The sequence below is a fragment of the Arvicanthis niloticus genome, chromosome 6 (assembly GCF_011762505.2).
Source record: "Arvicanthis niloticus isolate mArvNil1 chromosome 6, mArvNil1.pat.X, whole genome shotgun sequence".
Lineage (NCBI taxonomy): Eukaryota > Metazoa > Chordata > Mammalia > Rodentia > Muridae > Arvicanthis > Arvicanthis niloticus.
The window spans coordinates 39,194,380-39,219,339 of record NC_047663.1 but is presented as its reverse complement, the minus strand read 5'-3'; the positions used below and the strand labels follow the sequence as shown (position 1 = coordinate 39,219,339).

Genomic DNA, 24,960 nt, shown 5'->3' with positions numbered 1-24,960 from the left:
TACCAACTATTTCAGATTAACTATTTCTCACTTTCTCCGGCCACAGCCCCACCTAGATGACTTGCATCTTTTTTGTGGTCAGGAATGTGTCTTCCTGCTTTGGGCCTTCCTCACCCACAGATGGATTTTCTCCCCTGAGGCTTGAGGAATGTTAATCCAGCAAGTCCTCTGATTCAGGGATAATGTCCTCCACCCGGAATGTATCCCGGGGCAGTGAAGGCCTGAAATCTTACATTCAGTTCTGCCTTCTGGAACCTGCATTCTTTTGCTCAGGTCTAGGGTAAAGAAAAAGCCTGTATATATTTCATAAAATGGTCTTTATAATTTTTCACTCTACAATGGCACTAACATAAATGTGTCATTCATAAGTATCTCTTTCTCAGGCTTCGTATCTAAAGCAATCTTTTAAAATGCATATAAATGTTTTGCCTGTGTGCACATATATGTACCATGTGCATCCTGGTACCCACATAGGTTAGAAGAGGGGGTTGGAGCCCCTGAAGTTGGACTCACAGATGGGTTTGAGTTACCGTGTGGGTACTGGGAACCAAACTAGGGTCCTATGCAAGAGCAACATGTGCTCTTAAGCCACTGAGCCATTGCTCCAGCAGCTGAGTGGGAACTCAATAATAATAAGCTTATAGAGAAGTTGCAAGTACAAAAAAAACTATAAATTCATTCATTCATTTAGAGATAGGGTCTTGCTACATGCATAATTCAGGCTGTCTTCAAATTCCTGACTCAGCTCTCCCAGTGCTGAGATAAAAAATGTCTGGTGCAATGCAAGGCATAACAAAGTCTATTTTCAAAAGCTTCAACTACATCTAGGCACATATATTCCTTTCAATACCCAGGGACAGGTCAGCACTGACTTTGACAAAAGTATATCACAGTAATGTGCTGGATGTCATCTCATGCCCCCAATAGAATACACTCAGATCACCACAGAACTGATGTATCCATGCCAAAAATTAATAACCTGGGTCTAATTGTGAGGAAATAGACAATACCAAGTGAGGGGCTTTCTACAAAATAACTGGCCTGTGCAATTTAAAAGTAGCAATGTCAGTCAAGTGAGATGGCACAAACCTTTAGTCCCAGAACACAAGATGCAGAGACAGGCAGACCTCTGTAAGTTTAAGGCCAGCCTAGTCTACATAGTGAGTTCTGGGACATCCAGGGCTATATAGAAAAACCCTGTCTCAAAAAAGGTGGGGGGTGGGGGGAGGTTTCAATGTCAGGACTGGAGAGATGGCTCAGCAGTTAAGAGCACTTGTTACTCTTGCAGACAACCTGGGTTCAGTTCTCAGAATCCACAAGGTGGCTCATAACCATCCATAAATCCAGCTCCAGGGTATAAAAATAAATAAATCTAAAATAACTTTTAAGTAGGCCAGCAAGATGGCTCAGAAGGTAAAGTTGCTTGCCGCCAAGATGGACAACCTGAGTTTGCTTCAAGTACCCATGTAGTGAAGGAAAGAACTGACTCTCCCAGGTTGACCTCTGACCTCCACATGTGCCCCCACATACAACTAATAAGTGTTTGTTTTGTTTGGTTTTGTTTGGTTTGGTTTGGTTTGGTTTTTCGAGACAGGGTTTCTCTGTGTAGCCCTGGCTGTCCTGGAACTCACTCTGTAGACCAGGCTGGCCTCAAACTCAGAAATCCGCCTGCCTCTGCCTCCCAAGTGCTGATAAGTGTATTTTTTAAAAGTAGCAATACTGGGGCTGGAGGGATGGCTCAGTGGTTAAGAGCACCAATTGCTCTTCCAGAGGTCCTGAGTTCAATTCCCAGCAACCACATGGTGGCTCACAACCATCTGTAATGGGGTCTGATGCCCTCTTCTGGTGTATCTGAAGAGAGCTACAGTGTACTCATATAAATTAAATAAATAAATAAATCTTTTTTAAAAAAAAGTAGCAATGCCACAGAGTATAAATGACACTTTAGGAACTGTCTTGGCTTCAAGGAGACTCAAAGGACATGACCTCTCAACACAATGCATTGTCCTAGAGTTTCCTTATTCTGTAAAAGATACTCAGGATCAGCGGGGAATCTGAAAGAAATCTGCAGACTGGATTATAATACACTCATGAGCTGTTAAGATTAATTTTATACATATAGTGACTCTATATGAGAATTCAGTGATTCTAGAAATTATGCACTAAAATCTGGGAGCACATGGCTGTAAGACCAGCACTTGGGAGGCTGGGGCAAGAAGGTAGCAAGTTAGAAGTCAGCCCCTGGACCTAGGCCTCCCGCACAAATGTAGCAAATGTACAGCATGGTCTGCATGTGGGGCCCAAACAGCTGGAACGAAGCCTTTGCTTGTACATGGGATATGCTCTTCTAGCTGGACTGCCTTGTCTGGCCTCAGTGGGAGAGGAAGTGCTTAGCCTCGAAGAGACTTGAAGTGTCAGGGTTGGGAGAATACCCAGGGAGCTCCTACCTGCTCAGAGGAGAAGAAGAGGGTAGGGAAGGGTTGTTGGAGGGGGTCAGTGAGCAGGATGTAAAGTGAATAAGTAAAAAATAAAAAGAAGTCAGCCCCACCTACATACCGTGTCTAAAAACGAGAGAGAGAGAGAGAGAGAGAGAGAGAGAGAGAGAGAGAGAGAGAGTCATTGAAATAATTAGGACATGTTTGCAACGTCCTCTTCCTTTCATTCAGAAAACATTAGACACCTTATATTAATTACATGTCTCACAGACAACATAGCAGAGGTGTGAAAATGCACTTATAACCCTGGCAATTCTTTGTAATATTCTTGCAACTTTTTGGTGGATCTAAAATTCTAACCAAAATGAATGTTTGAAACAATGTCTCACTATGAGCCCAAGCTGCCCTCAAACGGTACAATCTCTCTGCCTCAGCCTCCTGAGTCCCAGAATTACAGACATGCACCACCATGCCTGGCTCACAAAATTAAAGGTTTTCAAATACTGTTGAGACAGAGGCTGTAGTGCAGGGGCAGATCAGTTCCTTAGGATGAGCAAAATCCCTGGTCTTTGAAACAGTCAGCAAAAGAAGTAGTAGCATTATTTATTCTCTTTTGTGGTGCATTTACCTGTGTTCTCTATGGTTTACGTGTGCTGTGAGGATGTTGGGGAATGTACATGCCAGAGCATGAGTGTGAAGGTCAGAGGGCAACTTGGGAGCCTCAGGTATTGGTGCTCTCCTTCCACGTTGCTTGTTGCTGTATGTTCCAAGGGCATTCTCCCATCTCTGCCTCATCTCCCCGGAGGTGCTCTGGGGTTTCAGACATATGCTGCCATGCCTAGCTTGACAAGGATCTGAGGATTCAAACTCAGGTCCTCACACTTGAACAGCAAGCATTTTACCCACTAAGCCGTCTCCCGCACAGTATTGTTCATTTTGTAAAATAGCACACAACATTGTGAACGCTGACGTGAACCACAATTCATTCATGTTTTTTCTTTTCGTCCTTCCTAGAATACTTAAAGGGTGAGCATCTGTGCTGGGCATAGTTCTAAGGGCTCTATGTGAATTATTTAATTTGATCCTTTCAACAACAGTATAAAGTGGGCACTATTACTGCTCTACACAGGTAATGTAATTCATCTTACATCAGCAAGCTGTTTTAGAAATGGAGCCAAGAGCTATATCCATAAGACCCAACACTCTAATCCAACCTGTGCTATTAACATTTGCAAACTTTCCTTTATCTCAGTCCTCATAATCACTCACTTGAACTACTAGGAGAGCCTCATTTGTGGGCTCATTAAAGTTGTCCCCAAATATTTAAAATGCCAATCTGCTCCCATCAGTCATTAATATGCTGCTCTTTGGCCTGTTCACTACAGCAATAAAGTATGTGCTTCCTGACCTGCTAGTGCTCCTCACCCTCGGAGAACATCTTCCACTTTCCTCCACAACCTCTTCACTATCACACGAATGCCCTTAAACTCCAGTAACATCAAATACGTGTGGTCCTATACCAGTGCTAAGCGGGGTTTCAGCCTGAACACCTTATGCCTCACATTCCATCCTGAGGACTGTGTATTCAAGTTCCTGACAACTGCAGGCTAATTTAGCATCTCTGTGCTTTCCTGGCATCTCATTTCTATCACATCCTGTGCTTCTCTTTATCATTGTTCAGATACACACACACACACACTCATGCTCACTTACGCACACGCACACACACCCCTCACCATTGCCAGTCTCCTTCCTTCCTCCCCAACCCTAATTCTTAGGAGGTACCCATCTTTCACCTGTGCTTCAGAGGAACGCTAACCCTAGCTTAAGTAGTGAGGTCTAAATTAGTCTAATCAATTCCCCTGGTAATGGTATTCAGTTTAGGATGGGCATAAGACTAAGATTGGCCCAAGGAAGAATTCATATGCTATAGTGGAGGAATTTCTTTATCTTACCCACACTTGCTGAGTAACACTGGCTTCCTCTGAGGGTCTTACCTTCAAGATCCATTTTAGGATGAAGCCTTATTGTGCACAGAAGAGCTAAGAGATCAAAAGGACCTGTGTACTTGATGGCTGGTTAAATTTTTAAATTTACCAGCAACAGACTACATACCATTCTCTTATGTAAAATGATGATTGATTTCTGTATAGGTAAAAGAGTTTTAGTTGTTTACACTGTTTAAGCCCCAATCAGTTACAGACACTGAATAGATAATTAATTCTCAGAGCACAAAGAAGCCAGAATCTCCACTTTGACCAGGTTATGCTTTGCCAAGATAGTCTCTGAGGAAGAAAGAAAACTCAAATAGTTATAGAAAAGATATAATGTCGAGAAAAGAATACGATTAAACAACAGTACAGACAGAGAAATGTGAATGATGATTTCAGAGGCTGAGGAAGAGAGGATTCAGCTAAGTGCTTTAGGAAATGAGGACTAGAAAAAGACACAAAGTGGGCCTGGAGAGATGGCTCAGTGGTTAAGAGCACTGACTGCTCTTCCAGAGGTCCTGAGTTCAGTTCCCAGCAACCTCATGGTGGCTCACAACCATCTGTAATGGGATTGGATGCCCTCTTCTGGTGTATTTGAAGACAGCAACAGAATTCATATACATAAAGTAAATAAATCTTTAAAAAAAAAAAAAAAAGGAAAGAAAGAAAGAAAGAAAGAAAGAAAGAAAGAAAGAAAGAAAGGAGGCACAAGGTAAAAAGCCTCTAGTCATCCTTCTCCAGTTAATTTAAAGGAAGAACATTTTGTTTCAACTTTTATCAGTTACATTTTCTTTTGTAAGCATGATTCATGGGTACACGGGAGGTTTCTTTTTAACCTTTCTATATATTGTTAAATATTTTACATTTTTAAAAGTGTAAAATTGCAATAAAAGCCATTACTTTGGCAAAAAATAAAAAGCACTTTCCATTTACAACTGCCTAAGGTTATCTTAATTAAAATTAGTTCTTATTCTCTAAAATTAAATTAGAAAAAAAAGACTTGCTTTGTGTGAAAGTTTAATACCTCAGAAATGTAAAGATCAGCTTGTTTTAGCAACTCTCCGATGATCAGGACATTTGAAGTAGTGCCGTCCCCTGTGATGTGGTCTTGGGCTGCTGCCACTTTTGCTATGATGGAAGCCGTTGGGTGTTGAATTTGCTGGAAAAGGTAAACAGCAGATTTAAAAAGACAGAAACTGTGATGACGAAGGCTGATAAATCCAAGATACCCCAAGGGTCAATAGTAAAATTAACAAACAAACTTCATGCTGCACATTTACAAGTTACAACATTTAGTAAATGTCAAATCCAAGTTTTAAAGTTGAGAATTAATGAGGTTTGAACATTGTATGAAAGTCTTTGCTTCAAAATGCAATGACATTTCCAAGAAGAGATTAAGCCCTTCAATCTCTAAGAGGAATATATTTACGAACACTGCCGAGGACTTTTTCTTTTTGCATGATTACAAAGACTATAATGAAGTACTCTGAAAAAGATGTTATTAATTTGTACGTCTCCCTAAGCTATCAGACTCTATAGACATTTGAAAACAGTCAAAAATCATTCTGTTGAGGTTTAATCCAATAGCCATATATTAAGATTGCAGTATTTAGCTGGTAGCCTTAAAAATACAAATTGTGGCCAGGTGGTCTTGGGGCAGGTCTTTAATCAATCAATAAATAAGTAAATAAATAATTTTAAGAAAAAATGTTGGTCTAGAGAGATAGCTTGGCTATTAAGAGTATGTTCTGCTCTTCCAGGAAGTGGAGTTTGGTTCCCAGAATGCAGAGGTAGCTCACAATTACCTTAAGTCCAGCTCCAGGGAATCTGACACCCTTTTCTGGCCTCTGCAGGTACCAGCATACATGTGACAACCACTCATACAGATAGACCCTCACACATATAAAATTTAAAAATCAATAAATCCTTAAAATATCAATTGTAAGGTTGAAGGTGTAGCTTAGTGGTAAAGAGCACTTGCCTAGCATATGAGGGCCCAACACTCAATCTCTAGCATTGCAAAAAAAAAAAAAAATTTTTTTTCAAGACAAATTTTCTCTGTATAGCCCTGGCTATCTCAGAACTTGATCTGTAGAACAGGATAGCCCCAAACTCAGAGATCTGCCTGTCTCTACCTCCTGAGAGCATGTACCATCAATCCCAGCTAAAATAATTTTTTTCTTTCATTTATGTGCATTGGTGTTTTGCCTGCGTGTATACTTATTCGAGGAGCTGAAGGTGCAGACGGTTGTGAGCTCCCATATGGGTTCTGGAAATTGAACCCAAGTCCTCTGGAAGAATAGACAGTGCTCTTAACCACTAAGTCATCTCTCCAGCCTGCAATAAACTAACAAACAAACAAACTTGCAGAGTGTACCTCCCCGCTCCCTAATGTTGAACCTAGAGTCTCGCACATACTAGGGAAGTGCTCTACCACTGAGCTGCATTCCCAGCCCATGTGCTATGTTTTTAATTAAGACTTATACGATTTATCAAAGCCAGCTGCAGCTGGGAATTGTATCTAATACCTGAATCCAACACTCAGGAGGCCGAGGCAGGCAAGAGGGGAAGGGGGGGCGGGATTGTGAGTTTGTGGCCAGCCAGGACTACATAGGCAGATCCTGTCTGAGAAAAGAAAAAGAGAAAAGAAAGAGCATTAGCTCACCATCTCGTGAAGTAGTACATTGCCATCTTTGGTGAGTTTGATGTCACCTGCCCCAGAAACAAGCCTGTAAAAAGAACAATGGTATTTATTAACTACACAAGCCAAGAATCAAAGAACACTCCAAGTTCTTGCCACCCATGGTCCTAAACAAAGATGACTAGGCTTGGAAAATCTATACTGAACCATGGGGTGATATGTGGTAGTGACTGCCACTTGCGTCTCATGGAATTATTTCTCTCAGATGGCCTTATAGTAATCTCATTCCAAACGGAGCATTTATGGGTTTAAAGAGCAGCTGATGAATTATACACACTGGCTAATGAAAAGTATATAACAGGGCTGAAGAGATGGCTCAGAGGTTAAGAGGCTGCTCTTCCATAGGACCTGAGTTCAATACCTAGCAACCACATAGTGGCTTATAACCATCTATAATGAGATCTGGTGCCTCTTCTGGCATGCAGGCATACATTCAAGTAGAACATTGTATATATAATAAAAATAAGTATTTTTTAAAAGTATGAAACAGAGTAAAAATCTACAAATTTTTGTAAGTTTTTATCTTGGTGAATGTCATGATTCAGTCACTGAATTTGGTTGTCTGATCCTTGGCATTTATTAAAGCACTAAGCTCTGTCAATTCCACAATTAAAATGCCTTTGGACCTCTTTTCTCCAATTTTATTGTTATCCTTCCTAGACTGCTTAGACAGTATCTTGTCTCCAAATTTGAATCAACCCTCCATGTTATGCCTTTCTAAAAGGCAATGGGACTCGGTTTCCTGATTACCAATCCTTCAAAGATGTCACATCCTCTACCATCTTCAAGATAAAAATCCAGGTAATTTAGCAGTAACATACTTGGCCTTTTCCAAGCTCTCCTGTTCCATCGACCATTATTCCCACAGCAGGTCTTTCCGTTCCCTTAATGCATTATAATGGTTATTTCTGATGGATGTACACCACTGGGAGGCCTTGATTCCTGTCATTCTTCTGTAACTCTGATCAAACATCCCCTGATATCTGAGAGGCTTTTCCTTCAATCATCGGTAATTGGATCCTTTCCTCTGTAAAAATCATTTGCATCTCTATATAATTGACATACCTGTCACTGCTATGTCACTTTGAGATACCATCTCAAGGGCTAGAGAGATGGCTCAGCAGTTAAAAGCACTTATTGTTTTTGCAGAGGATCTGAGCTTGGTCTCCAGCACCCATATCAGATGGCTTACAACTGTTTATAACAGCTGGGCAGTGGTGGCGCATGCCTTTAATCCCCGCACTTGGGAGGCAGAGGCAGGCAGATTTCTGAGTTCACGGCCAGGGCTATACAGAGAAACCCTGTCTCGAAAAAAGAAAAACAAAAACAAAAAACAAACTGCCTATAACTGAAGTTCTAGGGATCTGTCATTCTCTGACCTCTGGGGGCATCTGCACACACCTGATGCACATAGACTCAGACAAATGTACACACATAGATATAAATCAATTTTTTAAAGGAAAGAACAGAAACGATCTCATCTGTTTTCCAGCATCTGGTGTTAAGTGGACTTGTTTACTATTAATGCTAGTTTGCTCATCCCTCTCAGGTTGTGTCCTTCCCAAGAGACCTTTTGATCTCCCCTACTCTTCTTTCCTTCCTTCGTAAAACAATGGTGTTGAATAAACATTTATCCAAATGGATGACTAAACATGAAGAACTGTAGGTACAGAGAGTCGCAAGAACTTGACCAAGTACCAACAGCTGGAAGATAATGGAACTTGAATTTGAACCTATGCCTGCTTAGCTCCAAAGCTAGTACCACGTCAAAACAATACTGTCTGCGGCAGAGCTTGCAGCCCAACGTCTGCTGAGCGCGCGCACAAGGCTAAGTTCATCCCCAACAGGAGAGGATGGAGGAAGCGTCAGAAGCGTTTTCAACACACGTTTCCAGAGACCCACATTAATGAATAGACTGTTTATGAATCTTAGTGAAAAGGGCATGGTGCCACAGCTTCTATTGATGGAGTCTTTTCTTCGAGAAGGCGTTCTCTTCCTCGGCTAGAGAACTCTAAGAGCAGGAATGAGAGGGAGGAAACCGGGTGTCTAAGTGTCGCAGCATTGCTCACAGGTTTTCACTGATCAGCATCAGAGGGAGCTGCGACACCCCGCACACCCTAGCGGCATCTCACATTTTTAGCGCGCCCTTAGGACCCAAGCTGGGACGCAGCACATCCTGCAGCCCTCGGGCGGCGCATATGTTCACAGCCAAGGCCGCCTGGCTCCGCGTCACTTCAGCCCCTGGGTTGGCAATTTTGATCGCAGCCATGGTTCAACGGTCCAGCCCCTAACTTGAGGTCTCCGAGCCCTGGCGCCACGCCCACACTCCTGAGCTCCGCCCAATCGATGCCATGACAGGAAGTGACGCTATCACGCCTCGGAAGCTAGAGTCGCTTGAGTCCAGGTCGCAAACATGGCGTCCTCCACCTCCTCCCGGACACCGGCGGGGAAGCGAGTGGTGAATCAGGAAGAACTGAGGCGGTTGATGAAAGAGAAGCAGCGCCTGAGCACCAACCGGAAGAGGATAGAATCCCCGTTCGCCAAGTACAACCGTCTGGGGCAGTTGAGCTGCGCGCTATGTAACACCCCGGTCAAGAGCGAGCTCCTGTGGCAGACCCACGTTCTGGGAAAGCAGCACCGGGAGAGAGTAGCGGAGCTGAAAGGCGCCAAGGGAGCAACCCAGGGCCCGTCGGCCGGCACTGCGCCTCAGCCCACCAAGAGGAGAGCGACGGATGTGGAGAGCCAAGACACCAAGAAAGCCAAGGCCTCTGTGGATCCTCAAGTACAGCCCTCCACCTCAGCCTCGTCCACCAACTTTGAGAAATCGGGAAATGAGGCCCCCAGTAAACCTGAACTCCGTTTACTCCCTGATTATGGAGGTGAGGAGGAGGAGGAGGAGGAAGAACAGGGAGGTGGGGAGGAAAGAAGAGACAGCAGCAAGCGTCTTCCCGATGCACAGGGCAGAGAACACTCGCTTGCCTCTCCGAGGGAGACAACAAGCAATGTGCTGCCAAACGACCCCTTTAATACAAATCCTCCCAAGGCTCCCGTAGTTCCTCATTCAGGGTCAATTGAGAAAGCAGAAATACATGAAAAGGTGGTGGAAAGGAGAGAGAACACCGCCGAAGCATTACCAGAAGGGTTCTTCGACGATCCTGAGGTAGATGCAAAGGTCCGGAAGGTTGATGCCCCAAAGGATCAGATGGACAAAGAGTGGGACGAGTTTCAGAAGGCTATGAGGCAAGTCGACACTATCTCTGAAGCGATCGTTGCTGAAGAGGATGAGGAGGGACGGTTGGACCGGCAGATTGGAGAGATTGATGAGCAGATAGAGTGTTACCGTCGAGTGGAAAAGCTGCGGAATCGCCAGGATGAAATAAAAAACAAACTTAGAGAGGTTTTGACCATAAAAGAACTTCAGAAAAAGGAAGAGGAGAATGTGGACAGTGATGACGAGGGAGAATTACAGGATTTGCTGTCTCAGGACTGGAGGGTAAAGGGGGCTTTGCTGTAAGGTTTTGAAGACCTAGGCTTTCCATCAGTCTCCTGTCCCTTAAAAAATCCTGTGTCCAAGTTCTTGGGTTGCTCTGTCCTTGGATAGGCTTAATTGTTGGGATAAATAAGCCAGTGAACAGTGATACTTTGGGGATGGTACTGCGTGTGGTGCTATTTATTATAAAATGTTTAAGGTAAAACTGTTGTTGACAGTTTTGAAATTATAACCACAAATTGCCAACTTTTTATTTACAGGCTCAACATGATTTTTCAGTTGTAAAATCTAAATTGTAAATATTGCACATAGCTAGGTATATATTTGTACAAGTCACTCTTTTGAACCTTATAGAAGTCAGATAAAAAAGACACGTTTATATGACCTTGATGTATATATTTTTTCAAGCCTTAAACTTCAAGGGTTGGAGCTTTGGGAAGGTCGTTTCTAGAAGGCTACTCATAAACACATATTCTTCAAAAAGCAGTATGAATGAGTGTTTTGTTTTCAAAAGCATACAAATGTCCAGTATCCTTAAGCTCAGCGTTTCTTTTGACAAGACCAATAATTGTTAAGTTGTACATCAGTATCACCTGTGAAACTTTTGATTGTTCATGGAATGTCAAATTGCCTATGAAGCTTAAGTGCCTGAGCCCTCTTAGATTCCATAAATCTAAATGGGATCCAGATGACAATATTTTTCAATATTCTCAAGTTATTCTAATATATGCCAGAGTTAGAGATTCAGCTGCCCTAAGTTTAAAACCCATCTATATATTTTTTCAGGCTTTGTTTTCCTTGAACATGTTCTGTAGTTGCTGTTGTACGCCCTACCCCAGTGGTGCTGAACAGAGCAGGGCTATGGGAATGCTAGGCTTGCCACCACCAAGCTGGTTTTTGAATGAAGGAAATAGTACCTCATTTCACTATTACCCCATTAAGTCTGAAATTTTATTTTTGTGGTAAATTAAGCTTGTGTTTACAGGTTCTTTCAATGGCAGGAAGCTATGTAAGTAGCTAGGAAAGCAATGCCAGTTGCCTTATTCCAGTTATTGATAGTTTAAGGTACTCCTTGCTTTGGAGGATGAGGTGTTCAAAAAGGAAGATAAGCAGCAGTGTTTTATATGCACTGTCTTCCAATTTACTATTACTAATAATGCTAAGACATACTGCTCTAAGCATAGGCTAGACAGGATTCTAAGTTCTTCACATATACTAACTCAAGTTCAGATTGTATAAGGGGAACCACCAAGAAGAAAAGGCCTGAAAACCTTGAAAACTGGATGTGGTGCCTCCCACCTGACAGCTTTTGGAAAGCCAAGGGAGATGCAGCTTATACTACATAGTGAGACTTTGTCTAAAATGAAGGAGAAAAAAAATCCTTTAATTCTCAAAACTGATTTTTACAGTCAATGTGGAAATAAATGGAGGATTTTGTTTTTAAACTGCAGGATTCTGTGACAATTTGGTGTTACTCTAGTTGTAGTGTATGGTATGGAAGGAGTCTAGGACAAGAAACTGGAAAATTATGTAGATACTACCTCAAAAGTAAAGTAACTGGTTTAGTTATGGACTAAGGGGGTGGGGGATAATAATTTCTCAGGAAGAACTAACATGTTAGTGACTAGAAGCAGAAGAAAAATGTAGAAGGGATAAGAATAGGATGTCAAAAAATAAGGATTTTTTTTTTTTTTTTTTTTTTTTTTTTTTTTTTTTTTTTTTGGTTTTTCGAGACAGGGTTTCTCTGTATAGCCCTGGCTGTTCTGGAACTCACTCTGTAGACCAGGCTGGCCTCGAACTCAGAGATCTGCCTGCCTCTGCCTCCCAAGTGCTGGGATTAAAGGCATGCCCCACCACTGCCTGGCTAAGGATTTTTTTTTTTTTTTTTTTAATGATTTATTTCATGTGCATTGGTGTTTTCCCTGCATGTATGTCTGTGCAAGGGTGTCAGATCCTCTGGAACTTACAGGCAGTTGTGAGCTGCTATGTGGATGCTGGGAATTGAACCAGGATCCTCTCAAAGAGCAGGCAGCGAGCCATCTCTCCAGTCCCAGGATTTTCTTTTATGTGTGAGTACCAAGAAGACATTGTCTGACTTGGTAAGTGCCACATATGATTAATAATCTTGCTGCCCATCACAGAGTTTGAATTCTTAACTGCCAACTGATTAGCTATTTCAGTTTGAAAATCACAAAGGGTGCACCTTCCCCTACACTGAGAATTTTCAGTCATTTCAGCATGCAAGGAAGGACAAAGATGTGTTTGTTGGGAGATGAGTGATGATCTGCAGGAGCACTTGCATTAGAAATATGAAGCTGGGCATTGTGGGTCATATCTGTAATCCTAACACTAGGAAAAGCTAAGGCAGGAGAATTGCTATTATTTTGGGGACATACATTTGACAATAAGACCCTACCTCAAAAAACTAAAGCATAAAAATAAAATACAAATCATAGATATTTTAAATCTTCTACAGGGGCTGGTGAGATGGCTCATTGGATAAGAGCACTGACTGCTCTTCCAGAGGTTCTGAATTCCCCGCAACCACATGGTGGCTCACAACCATCTTTAGGGAGATCTAACGCCCTCTTTGGGCAGGCAGATGTATATGCAGCAGAGCACTTATACATTAAATAAATAAAATAAAAAAAAAGACTTCAGGTCTTTTTCAGATTAAATGCCTTTTTGTTTATCTTGGTCCTTTCTAAGAAGAAAAAAAAGTGAGGGTTAAATCTTCTAGTAGCCATTTTAAAAAAAAAACAGGTGAAGTTAATCCGCTATATCCAAAATATTAACATTTCAGTGACATTTAAAGACTACTTAATACTTTTGCATACAGTTTTGAAATCTAAGTGTATATAACAGCATATATATTTTGAGCATTCAGCAGGCATCCCTAAAGGACAGCACAGGTCTAAAAGTTACATAAGTGAAAAGAAAACACACAGAGAAGTAGAGAGCAGGTTCGTTCTTAACAGCAGGGGAGGTTAAGTGTGGTTAGGTGTGGCTTATCATTGAACATGTCATGATGTAAAGAATAAGATTTGTTTTTGTGTGCGTATATGTGTGTGTGTGTGCGCCTGTGTGCACAGCTATGGGCCACTCAGCATGCATGCTAGAAAACAAAGGTCCTTTAGAAGAGCAGCAGGTGGTCTTAACCATTCAGCCATCCAGACCCCTCAGTTAACATTTTATTCTTGAATGATTCTTCTAAAGCCATAAGGAATGTCAGGTGTGTTTATGCACATGAACTACCACTACCTTTTAAGAGGACCAAAAATCTCAAAATATGGTTCAGTGGTCCTTATTAAGAACAGTAAAGAAGGAGTCATGATTATATCCAGTGCTCAGTGAGTCCTTGTTAACTCTGAGATCGAGGGAACAGCTATGGGAGTGAGCAGCTCCACAAACTTCAGAAATCATTACGTGCTCTGAGCCGAGTCAGGTTTGATGTTCAACTATGCAGTTCCTTATTTAAAACAGTCCAGTCCACCCTAACTTGGAAGAAAAAGAATGCTAACCCAACTGGCCTTCAAGTAAACATTTGTCCAGCGCTTTACATTTATGAAATGCTTTCACATGGGTTTCACATATGATAGCAATAATAGCTGCCTTTCTGGTACTTGCAGGGGAAAAAAATATAAAATTTAGACCTAAAACCTTTAATAGCAAACACCAGACTAATATGGACTGATAAAGCAGTTGGCAACACAAAGCCCAGTTTAAGCTGTTCCACTTTATTTTGCAGTACAGGGGCTCTGAACCCAGGTTCTTAGACATGCTAAGCAAGGGGTCCATCTCTGAGCGGGATCCTGAGCCTGTTCCATCTTTCAGTAGTAATTATCTTAGCTGAGTCACCTCTCTAAACTTCAGTGTGCTCAAATATCAAATGAAAATACATAATTCTCACAAGGATGCATTGAGAATCTATGAATCATCCTAAATATAGAATAGAAGAAACTTAGTGAAAAATAAGTTTTCTGTCAGAGAAGCACCAACTGGCTAGCAACTTGGCAATATGCAGAAGATTAAGATTATCAGTGGGAATGATGGTTGGATGGACTTCAGTTGTCTTTTTAAACATCTGTGATGCCAGGAATAGGTTTAGGTTTCAACAGGACCAAAAATCAGGATTCACTGAGTTTTTTTTCTTGTATATTTTACAGTGTCTGCCTTGTGTTTCTACTTTCATTTCCACTATCAGCTGACCCCCTCCATTCACATGGATTTAAATATCACCTTTGTACTGAAGGCTCCAAGTTTATACCAATCTTGATGACCTTTCTCTTCTAGGACTTCAGTCTACAGCCAGGGCAGAGTTAAGAGCATTGCAGAGATCTTGAGACAAAGCCCTGATCACACCTTACCACAGTACCAAGCCATGTCTGGGTTGTATGAGCTGGTAAATGCCACTCCTGTTTAAATCCTTGAGAAGAAGATTCCCGTTTGTAGGTTGACATCCTAACTATAAAATGGTTTTCTGCTTCTTCTAGCATCTGCACCTACCTGCTTAACACTGTATTAGGTTTAACAAGTGTTCTACATTTAATGAATTTCAATTAGCTTTCATTATTTCTAAAAGAATGAGAACTGTTCTCATGTGGAGCCACCAACCTATCTAGGAGTTAAGGCAGCTTCTAGGAGTCACCTATGCCCTTTCCTCGCCTCTAAGTCTAGGGCATTAGTTAGGTCCGGTTCCACCTCTAAAATATGCCCAGAATCTCTACTTCTGTCTGCCTTGGTTCTAGCCACTAATGTCTCTTAGCCCATGTTGCTTCTTCCCATTGCACAAACACTATATTTTAACAAAGTATAGTAATCCTTTTTAAATGTTCAATTGCTATTCAAAATCCCTCATTATGTTTCCATGAAACTGAGAAAGAAAAGGCCAAGCCCTTAATAAGACTACATGCCCTTAAGGGGTAGGTAAATAGTCCTTACAAGCTGCCTCAAATGAGCCCCACTGAGGACCAAAGGGGACAGCAAAATATCCTCCAAACCAGTGATGTAATGAAATTGAGTATGTGTAGCATCAGACATCAACATTATGCTACAGACAATGGGCTGCCCAGTAGCCCAGCCTGACCCAGGAGATTGCTAGTCATTGGCTCTTCACTGGGGATGTGGGGACTGTACTGTAAAGACCTTCAGACAGTTCTACAGTGGCAGAAACCAGTGATTAACATGACAGAGAAACTGTCAAACTAGGATGCCTCATCATCACTGTAAAGAAAGCAACACATACTTGCACACATGTACGAGAAGCAGTCGATAATACTAACAATAAACATCCATTGAGTATTCCTTTTTCATCAACTACCAAAGAGTGATACTCATCTTAGCAGAGTCTTTTGAAACCTCAAAGCCCAAGCCCAATGCCACAGTTCTTTCCACAAGACCCACACCTCTCATCCTTTCAAATAGTGCCAGTCCCTGGTGATCAAGCATTTAAAACTGTGGGGCCATTCTTACTCAGCTACCAAAGGGTGTTTCTTTTCCTTTAATTTTTTAAAATATTTATTTATATTATGTATAAAAGTACACAGTAGCTGTCTTCAGACACACCAGATGAGCACATCAGATCCCCTTATAGATGGTTGTGAGCCACCATGTGGTTGCTGGGAATTGAACTCAGGACCTCTGGAAGAGCAGTCATTGGTCTTAAACACTGAGCCATCTCTCCAGCCCTTTTATCTTTAATTTTAATTATTATTTTGCATGTGTATGCTATATACGTGAGTGCAGGTACATGCAAACTAGCTACAGCATGTGTGGAGGTCAGAGAACAATTTGTGGAAGTCTATTACCTCCTGCTATGGTTCTAGTGATTCAACTCAGGTTGTCAGGCATATGCAGCATGTGATTTTTACTCACTGAGTCATCTTACTGTTCCTTTGCATGTGTCTTTAAGGGCATTTTTGGAGAGGTTTAACTAAGGAGGGACAGCCCATTCTGAATATGGATAGAAAAAAGGAAGAGAGAGGAGGGGAGAAGGAAGCAGAGGAAGAAGAAGAGGAGGAGGAAGAAGAGGAGGAGGAGAAGAAAAGAAGAAACAACCTCTGCAGCCTGCTGACAGTGAAAAGAAGCAGCAGCAGCAGCAGCAGCAGCAGCAGCAGCAGCAGCAGCAGCAGCAGCAGCAGCAGCAGAAGAAGAAGAAGAAGAAGAAGAAGAAGAAGAAGAAGAAGAAGAAGAAGAAGAAGAAGAAGAAGAAACAACCTCTGCAGCCTGCTGACAGTGAAAAACAGAGCTGAGCTGAATTACTATTATATCCCTGTGTGCAGCTCTCTTTTAAATACTTATCCTGGCAAACACCTCTACCATATTTCTTTAAAACTTCTTTTAATTGTGTGACTATTAAGCAAACCAAAGTATAAGATGGGATCTTGCAGCTGAGATTTATATGATTCATAGAACAGAACTTATTAAAAACGGAATCCACTGAGACCAACTTCCCAAGTGTCTGCCCTCTACAGGAAGACATGAAGTGTTTGCTCTAGCATTATCTGTGGCTTCTGAGTGAACAGCATGGACACACTCTACACATCTCTCTGGGGTTTTTGCTGTTGTTTCTCCTTTTAAGATCCTATGTTTAGCCAGGTGAGGTGGTGAATCTGTTTAATCCCAGTACTTGGAAGGCAGAGGCAGGCAGATCTCTGTGAGTTCGAGGCCAGCCTGGTCTACAAAGTAGGTCCAGGACAGCCAGGGCTGTACAGGGAAACTCTGTCTCGGAAAACAGAAACAAATAAAGCCAGCAACAAAAAGATCCTATTTTTGTGTGCATGTGCATATGAGTGCAAGTGTCTGCAGAGGCTAGAAGAGGGCATCAGACCCAAGCAGCTGGAGTTACAGGCACTTGTGAGGTGGCTTTGTGGGTGCTGGGGATTAAATTCAGGTCCCATGCAAGAGCTCTGCGGAGCTACCTTTCTAACCCTGTTTCTCTTTAACAATCTTCATAAGCCAAGCTGGAAGTCAAGGACAATCATACTAAAGGGGATGGTGGTGGTGTTAGCTCTGAGACTGGAACAAATAAGATCAATACCCTGGAGAATGTGTGACTGGGGTCTGAGGAATGGAGTTAACTGTGGGCTTTTAGGTAGCTAGAACAAGGGTGGGATATCCTGATTAGTCACCACTAAGGGATTTAGTATCTCCTGATTTGGCTCAGAGAATTACTTTAAGACTTCGGCCAGTGTCCTCCTCTCCAAAATGCTTTCATGCAGAAACTTTTATATTAAAATATTAGGAGATTCAAGATGCCCAAGGCCACCTATAGATCCTCTAGGGCCATGGTTCTCAACCTTCCTAATGTGATCCCTTACTACAGTTCCTTATATTGTGGTGACCATCCCCAACTATTAAGTAATTTTGTTGCTACCTAATATTTGTAATATTGCTGTTATGAATCATAATGTACATATCTAATATGTATATCTGATATCTGACCCCCAAAAGGGTCACAAGCCACAGGTTAGAAACCCTCTGCTCTAGGGCCCATGAGCCATTACTTCTTCCTCTCTCTTTGTTAGTGAAGCTGCCCCCCTTTCTCACATAGGTAATTACTGTTGGCTGCTGGTCATCTCCTGCCTTCTCTACAGAACAGCCAAAGTTGACAGAGATCTTGTTAAAACCCAAGTCAGATCATGCCTCATCCTTGAATGTACAATCCATTAGTTTCCCATCTTGGCTGGAATAAAAGCCAGTCCTTTTATAATGGCGTGCAAGGCCCTACAGGATGTGTCTCCTTGCTGACTTCCTCTGCTGCTCTTCTCCATCTTGAGCTATTCTAGCCACAGGGTTCTCTTGCTGCTCTCCCAGCAGATCTTTGATGCTTTAGCTTAGATATCTGCAAGTGACACTTCCATCCCTTTGAGTCTTGTTTCAACTGTCACTTGGTTGGTGAGACCTTGACATCTATTAAAACCTGCAACCAACCTTCCACTGCCCCCACGCCTCTGATCCTGCCTCTTTTTCTTCACGACATCCATTCATATCTTACAGCCTATATATTTTGGTTGTATTTTGTTACCCACATTAACCTGTTAACTCCATGAGGGCAAGGGGATTTGATTTGCTGGATTCCAGGTCCTGGAATTTTGTCTAGCACACAGTAGGCATTTGGTAAGTACTGAGTGCCTGACTGAGGAGATAATTCAAGACACTGCAGTGATAGGAATGTGGGAACAAAGAAAATGAACAATTACTGAAATAGCTGCCACACTGTACAAATCAACAAGAGTCGTTTTATTTGCCATACACAATCCCAGAAAGTATTTTTCTTATTTTCTTATTTCATCAGCCCTTTGAATGAAACTTTAAGGTACAAATCTAACAAAATATGAAAGCTATTATAAAACTAAAAAAACCAATAGAAAAAAAATCCAAGAACAAATTAAAGGAGAGGGTTTGGGAAATAGTTAAGTGCTTGCTTTGTAAGTGTGAAGACATGAGGTCAAATCCCCAGAACTCCCCACTTCAACACACATATACACAAACAAGCTAAGTGTGGAAGGCATGAAATCCTAGAGCCAGCCTTGATGGCCAGCAGCCTAACCTTCTTGTTGGGTCTAGGTCAGTGAGAGGATCAGTCAAAAAAAAAAAAAAAAAAAAAAAAAAAAAAAAAAAAAAAAAGACGGGGAGTAACACCTGAGGTAGAGCTGAGGTTGTTCTCTGGACTACACATGCATACCTGCATATGCATGGATGCACCTGTGCATGAACGCGCACACTCAGCAGAAAGCTGGACCTTTCTCTGGTATGTTCCTATAACCACAGCACTTGGGATGCCAAGGCAGGATGATCATAAGTTCCAGGGTATACATAGTGGCAACCTTTCTCAAAATTCTAAAATAAGGCTGAAGGTATGGCTCTATGGGCAAAGCCATACACAATCCCAGAAAGTATTTTTCTTATTTTCTTATTTCATCAGCCCTTTGAATGAAACTTTAAGGTACAAATCTAACAAAATATGAAAGCTATTATAAAACTAAAAAAACCAATAGGAAAAAAAAAAAAAATAAACCAAGAACAAAGTAAAGGAGAGGGCTTGGGAAATAGTTAAGTGCTTGCTTTGTAAGTGTGAAGATATGCACTGTGCAAGCACAAGTTCAAAGTCCCAGCACTCATGTCAAAGCTGGGTATGGTGGTGCACACATCTGTCATCTCAGCAGGAGTGACAGAGGGGCAGAGACAAGAAGACAACAGTGGCTCAATGACTAGTCTAAAAGGAGCAGTGAGTTGAGAAACTGTCATAAAAATTATAGTAAACCTTTAACTCCCAATATTTCTGTCCTCTACCTAAACCATGACGGAGTGGTGACAGAAGAGAGGGGTAAGAGTAGAGGAACCAACTCAAAGAGGATGCATGAAAAATCTCTGAAAACCCATCAACTCTGTAAGCTAATTTAAAAACATAATTAAAAAAAAATAGAAGCTGGGTTTGGTGGTGCATGCCTTTAATCCCAGGTCTTGGGGGATAGAGGCAGGAAGATCTCTGAGAATTCAAGGCCAGCCTAGTCTACATAGTAAGTTCCAGGATTATCTACTAAGACCTTGTCTCAAAAAAGTAATCTTTTTTTTTTTTTTCAACATAGATAGCCTACATGGTGAACATTACTCTGGAAAGAGACATGTTATTCTATTAAGATCTCAGAACCTAGTGAGGGGCATCTTCCTGAGTTATTGATTGGGAAGGTTCCAGAAGTTCCTGAAACAACACAGGCTATTATTGTTCTTGGTTACTCACCAGAACTAGAAGATAGGCCCTATTGCTAAAGATACAATAGTCTTGGGTTGCTAAACAGAGAAACCAAGCTGGAACTGACCTGAAGGCTTTCTTTCTCCTTGATGACTACCTTTCATATACTGGAAGGTGCTGTGCAGGATGCTGAGTCAGGAAAGACATCAATGATATCCCTGCAGCCAACCACATGATTACTGGACTGACCTTCCAGGCAATTCGTGCCCACTGACGCCATTGTGGCATGAAGGTTATGGAGGTGACCAACTGCAATGTTGGAGAAGACAGGTAGAAGAAAGGTAACAACCAGAGGATGAGAAGGAGTGCTGTGAAATGCTGTTTCCTTGCCACGGCCTGGCCACTGGACCCAGGAACTCACTGGTGCTACGGTGAACTGAACAAGAGCAGGTCAGTGAGATCAGTCAGCACTCCAATGGGCAGCACTAATGGAACTAGGTGGGTTATTAATAAAATCAGAGATGCCATGAAGGTAGACAGGGATGTGTTGGCAGTTCCTAGGAGGAATGAAAGGGAGAGGTGGGGGCGCATATGATCAAGATGCATAACTTACATGTATGAAATCGTCAAAGAATTTTTTAAATACTTTTTTTTTTTTAAGGTAGAAAATCGCCAGGCGGTGGTGGCACATACCTTTAATCCCAGCACTTGGGAGGCATAGGCAGGCGGATTTCTGCGTTTGAGGCCAGCCTGGTCTACAGAGTGAGTTCCAGGATAGCCAGGGGCTACACAGAGAAACCCTGTCTAGAAAAACCAAAAACCAAAAACCAAAAAAAAAAAAAAAAAAAAAGTAGAAAATCACACAGCATGGCAGGAGAATCTCTTGAGTTTGAGGCCAGCCTGTTCTGTAATGCAAGTTCTAGGACAGCCAGGGCTACACAGAGAAACTCTATCTCAAAACAATAACAAAAAACCACAAACAAACAAAGAGGTAAAAAATCACTTAAGACTAATGTCAGCCTCTGGCCTCCATGTACATACTTATGGGTGAGCATCCACACACATAAACATACATGTATACAAACAGCTAATCACAAAATAATCAAGGAAGAAAACTTTATGTTTGTGGGAAGGAAGACTCAAACCTAAGAAAATGTCAGTTCTTCCCAACTTGATCCCGAATTAGTGCAATCTCAGTCAAAATTCCAGGAGGTCATTTTGTGGCTATCAGATTTAGATGATTCCAGTGTTTACATAAAAAAGCAGGAGACCTGCTATAGCCAACATAACCACTAATGGAAAATAACAGCCACAGGACCTATACTAGCTGATGCCAAGGCTCACTCTAAAGCCACAGTAACCAACACAGTGGTATTAAAAAACAACAACAACAAAAAAAAACCCCAAAAAACAAATATATCACTGGCAGGAATATGGAGCCCCGAAGTTAATAGTCACACAGTCCACAGTCAAATGTCTCTGAAAGGAGCAAAAACCAAAGACAAATACTGTCTGTATTTTCTCTCGTATGTGAAACCTAGATTTAAAATTGTGTATGTATTCACATATGTGTTTATAGGTCATGAAACTAGAAACAGGATTAGGAGGGGAGGAAGAGACCTTAACGGTGCTGGGAAGCAGAGTAAAGGAAGGCCTGTTCTAAGAAGGCAGAGATGGGCACTAACAGGGAGAAGCAATCCAGCTGGAGGTAGACAGGCACATGAAGAGCAGTGGGCACAGGTAACAGAAGAGAACAGGGTAATCTACACCATGATAAATCCATTATGATGTACACCAACCTGAAAGATAAATTAATTAATTAAACACTGAAACAAGATTTCACGATGAAGCCCTCCCTGGCCTGGAACTCAACATAAAAACCAGACTGTCCTCCAACTCAGAGATCTGCTTGCTTCTGCTTCTCGGTGAGAGGCATGTGCCACCATGCCCTGCTTAAAAAGATTAATTTTCTTTTCTTTTCTTTTTTTTTTTTTTTTTTTTTTTTTTTTTGGTTTTTCGAGACAGGGTTTCTCTGTGTAGTCCTGGCTGTCCTGGAACTCACTCTGTAGACCAGGCTGGCCTCGAACTCAGAAATCCGCCTGCCTCTGCCTCCCAAGTGCTGGGATTACAGGCGTGTGCCACCACCGCCCGGCTAAGATTAATTTTCTAACAGGAGCACACGCAATAAATGGGAGACAAGCAATCCTTCAAGAATTGGTCTTGAGTAACCCAAAATCCATGTGCAAAAAGAGAAAGGGGCAGGTAGGCCATGGATAACCAACCTTACATTCTTTCCAAAAAGCAATTCAGTAAATCACAGAGCTAAATATAAAGTGCAAAACTTCCCCATTTCACTAGGGAAACTGAGGCCCAGAGATGAAATTAGATGAAGTTGTACACAGCTTAGGCTAGAACAAAATTCAAACCTGACTGTGCCATTCCAAAGCCCTATTTCCTTCACCAAACTTTACCTCTCCTTGATGCATCAGTCCTCACTTTTATTAAGAAACACAAGCTTGGCACGGGGGCACACACCTCAGTCCTCACTATTATAGACTGAGGTGGGGAGCTGCTGCACTGGAGATAAGCCTACAGCTACACAGAGAGACAGTCCTCCCCTAAAAGAAAAAGAAAAAAAAAAAATCACTGCATTTAGATTCATGCTAAATGAAAGTTCAGTGCTCTTACCACAAAAAGAAAAAAAGAAAAGAAAAAAAAATGCAATTTCCAGCTTTTATACTTAGTTTTGTTTCACAGCAGGGGGACCTTAGTCAGAGATCATTATGGATACCATGTAGTTCTAATCAAGCAAACCAAATATTTAGAGCCTGCGTCTTTTTGTAAACTTCCATCATTGACAAAGACATAATGAATTTCCTTCTAAGGGGTTTAACACTCTTTATTATCCTTTCATTTCATTAGCTCACAAATTTCATTCATTTAGAAGTAGATGCTGGCAGAATGGTGGTATCAGATGCCTTTAATCCCAGCACATGGGAGGCACAGGAGTTTGAGGCCAGCCTGGTCTACAAAGTTGAATTCCAGGACAGCCAGGGCTACACAGAGAAACCCTGTCTAGAAGTGAAAGCTTTTTAGAATATGGATGCAGTGGTGCAGGTACCCACTGTGGAGTGCTGTACTGGAGAAATAACAGTGGGAGGCAAGCATGTAGCCTCATCATTTCTCATGCCCTATTTCAAAAAAAAAAAAAAAAAGTAAACAGGTGACATAAAATATTTTCTTTATTGAACCCAACACATCAAAAATTATGCCAGCAAACAAGTGGAGTATATGCACTATTACTATTAATAAGGTATTTTACTCTCTTTGGGGAAGGGTTGGGTACTTGTCAGTGTGCAGTGTTCACTTACAGCATCTCTCACTTCAGACTGTTCACATTTCCAGCGCTCGCACGGCAGCCACATATATGGCTTGTGATGAAAGGCTGGCCAGCACAGGGATAGGGGAAAGTTGATTGGGTTAAGGTTCTCCAGTCACAATGTTCATGCTTCCTCAACTGGAGCCCCTGAGCCTCTCCTAAGGTCTTTCAATTCCCAAACCCAGGTTTATCCTGCTGCAAGGTAAGAGAAGATAGAGCCTTCATTCAAACACCTCATTTCAAACACCAGGATCTAGCTGTCCTCAGTACAGCAAACGACACTCAAGCTTTACCTCCAAAGAGCCTCCCTTGGTGCTTATACCCAGTTCTGTAAAAGACCTTGTCTGTCTATCAGCTCACTCTCCCGTCATTTTTATCAACAAATAACTGAGCATCTCACACAGATAATTTTTTTTGTTTGTTTGTTTTTTGAGACAGGGTTTCTCTGTGTAGCCCTGGCTGTCCTGGAACTCACTCTGTAGACCAGGCTGGCCTCGAACTCAGAAATCCACCTGCCTCTGCCTCCCAAGTGCTGGGATTAAAGGAGTGCGCCACCACTGCCCGGCGATAATTTTTAAAGTAAGTGATTTCAAACATACACTTTCTTCTCCAACCCAAGGCCACTTTGATACAGACAACAACCTTTTAGTGGGCTGGCTCGTCTTAGTCTCTCCCCTGACCAGTTTCAACTATTCCCTAGACCCCCTCATCGCGTTCTTTCCCTATGGAATAAAGGCTTAATTCTACCTCACAAATAGAACTTCGCTCCAAGTTCTGCTCTTTATTTACCTAACAAAGCCCAAATGTTTGTCCTTCCCAGACGGGACAAGGTCACTTACCTCCCGGCCCGGACACTTTTATTTTTGTAAAAATAGCCATCTCAAACTCACAAAGCCTACTTGAGATTTAGAAGTAATAGAACGCTAAATGACATATAATCGGAGCCATTGTCCCTGTCGCTCCTTCGCATTTCCTAATTACCTTTTCAATTAAAGTTAGTGTCTTTTAATTCAGCAAAACTCATGTGGGCAGGAGCAGAAAACACTGGTGGAACGACTCGAGCTTTCCTTTCCTCGGATCACTGCAATGATTTTTTTCAATTACTACCTTCAATATCTAACAATCTGAGAAACTCTAGGAAGTTCGCAGCGCCCCAAGCCGCCACTCGAACACAACAAATACTCAGAGTTCAAGGCTTCCGGGCCGGAACAGAACAGCGACACACGTGGCGACCGGAGGGGGCGGGGTCCGAAGGCGCAAGTCGGTTACT

At 41.9% G+C, this 24,960-nt stretch overlaps 2 protein-coding genes across 6 annotated transcripts in view; one reads left to right on the top strand and one right to left on the bottom strand.

Moving 5' to 3' along the window:
* Cct6b (chaperonin containing TCP1 subunit 6B) overlaps positions 1–24,959 on the bottom strand; it is a 57,964-nt gene extending 33,005 nt beyond the window's left edge. The window contains exons 1-3 of one of the 5 annotated variants that reach the window (XM_076936170.1): positions 24,672–24,959; positions 7,092–7,155; positions 5,451–5,585 (exon numbers count right to left, since the gene is read on the bottom strand). In XM_076936170.1, coding sequence (XP_076792285.1) covers positions 5,451–5,585; positions 7,092–7,094 — 138 coding nt within the window. In that variant the 5' untranslated portion in view covers positions 7,095–7,155; positions 24,672–24,959. Of the gene's footprint in view, positions 1–5,450; positions 5,586–7,091; positions 7,156–7,948; positions 9,520–24,671 lie in introns of those variants that run through there. The other 4 variants (XM_076936169.1, XM_076936171.1, XM_076936168.1 and 1 more) reach the window with 4 other exon arrangements.
* Positions 9,503–11,103, top strand: Znf830 (zinc finger protein 830). The gene has a single exon (XM_034507743.2). It carries the CDS (start codon positions 9,541–9,543, stop codon positions 10,639–10,641), a length of 1,101 nt encoding a protein of 366 aa, XP_034363634.1. The 5' UTR covers positions 9,503–9,540; the 3' UTR covers positions 10,642–11,103.
* Position 24,960: the final 1 nt, after the last annotated feature.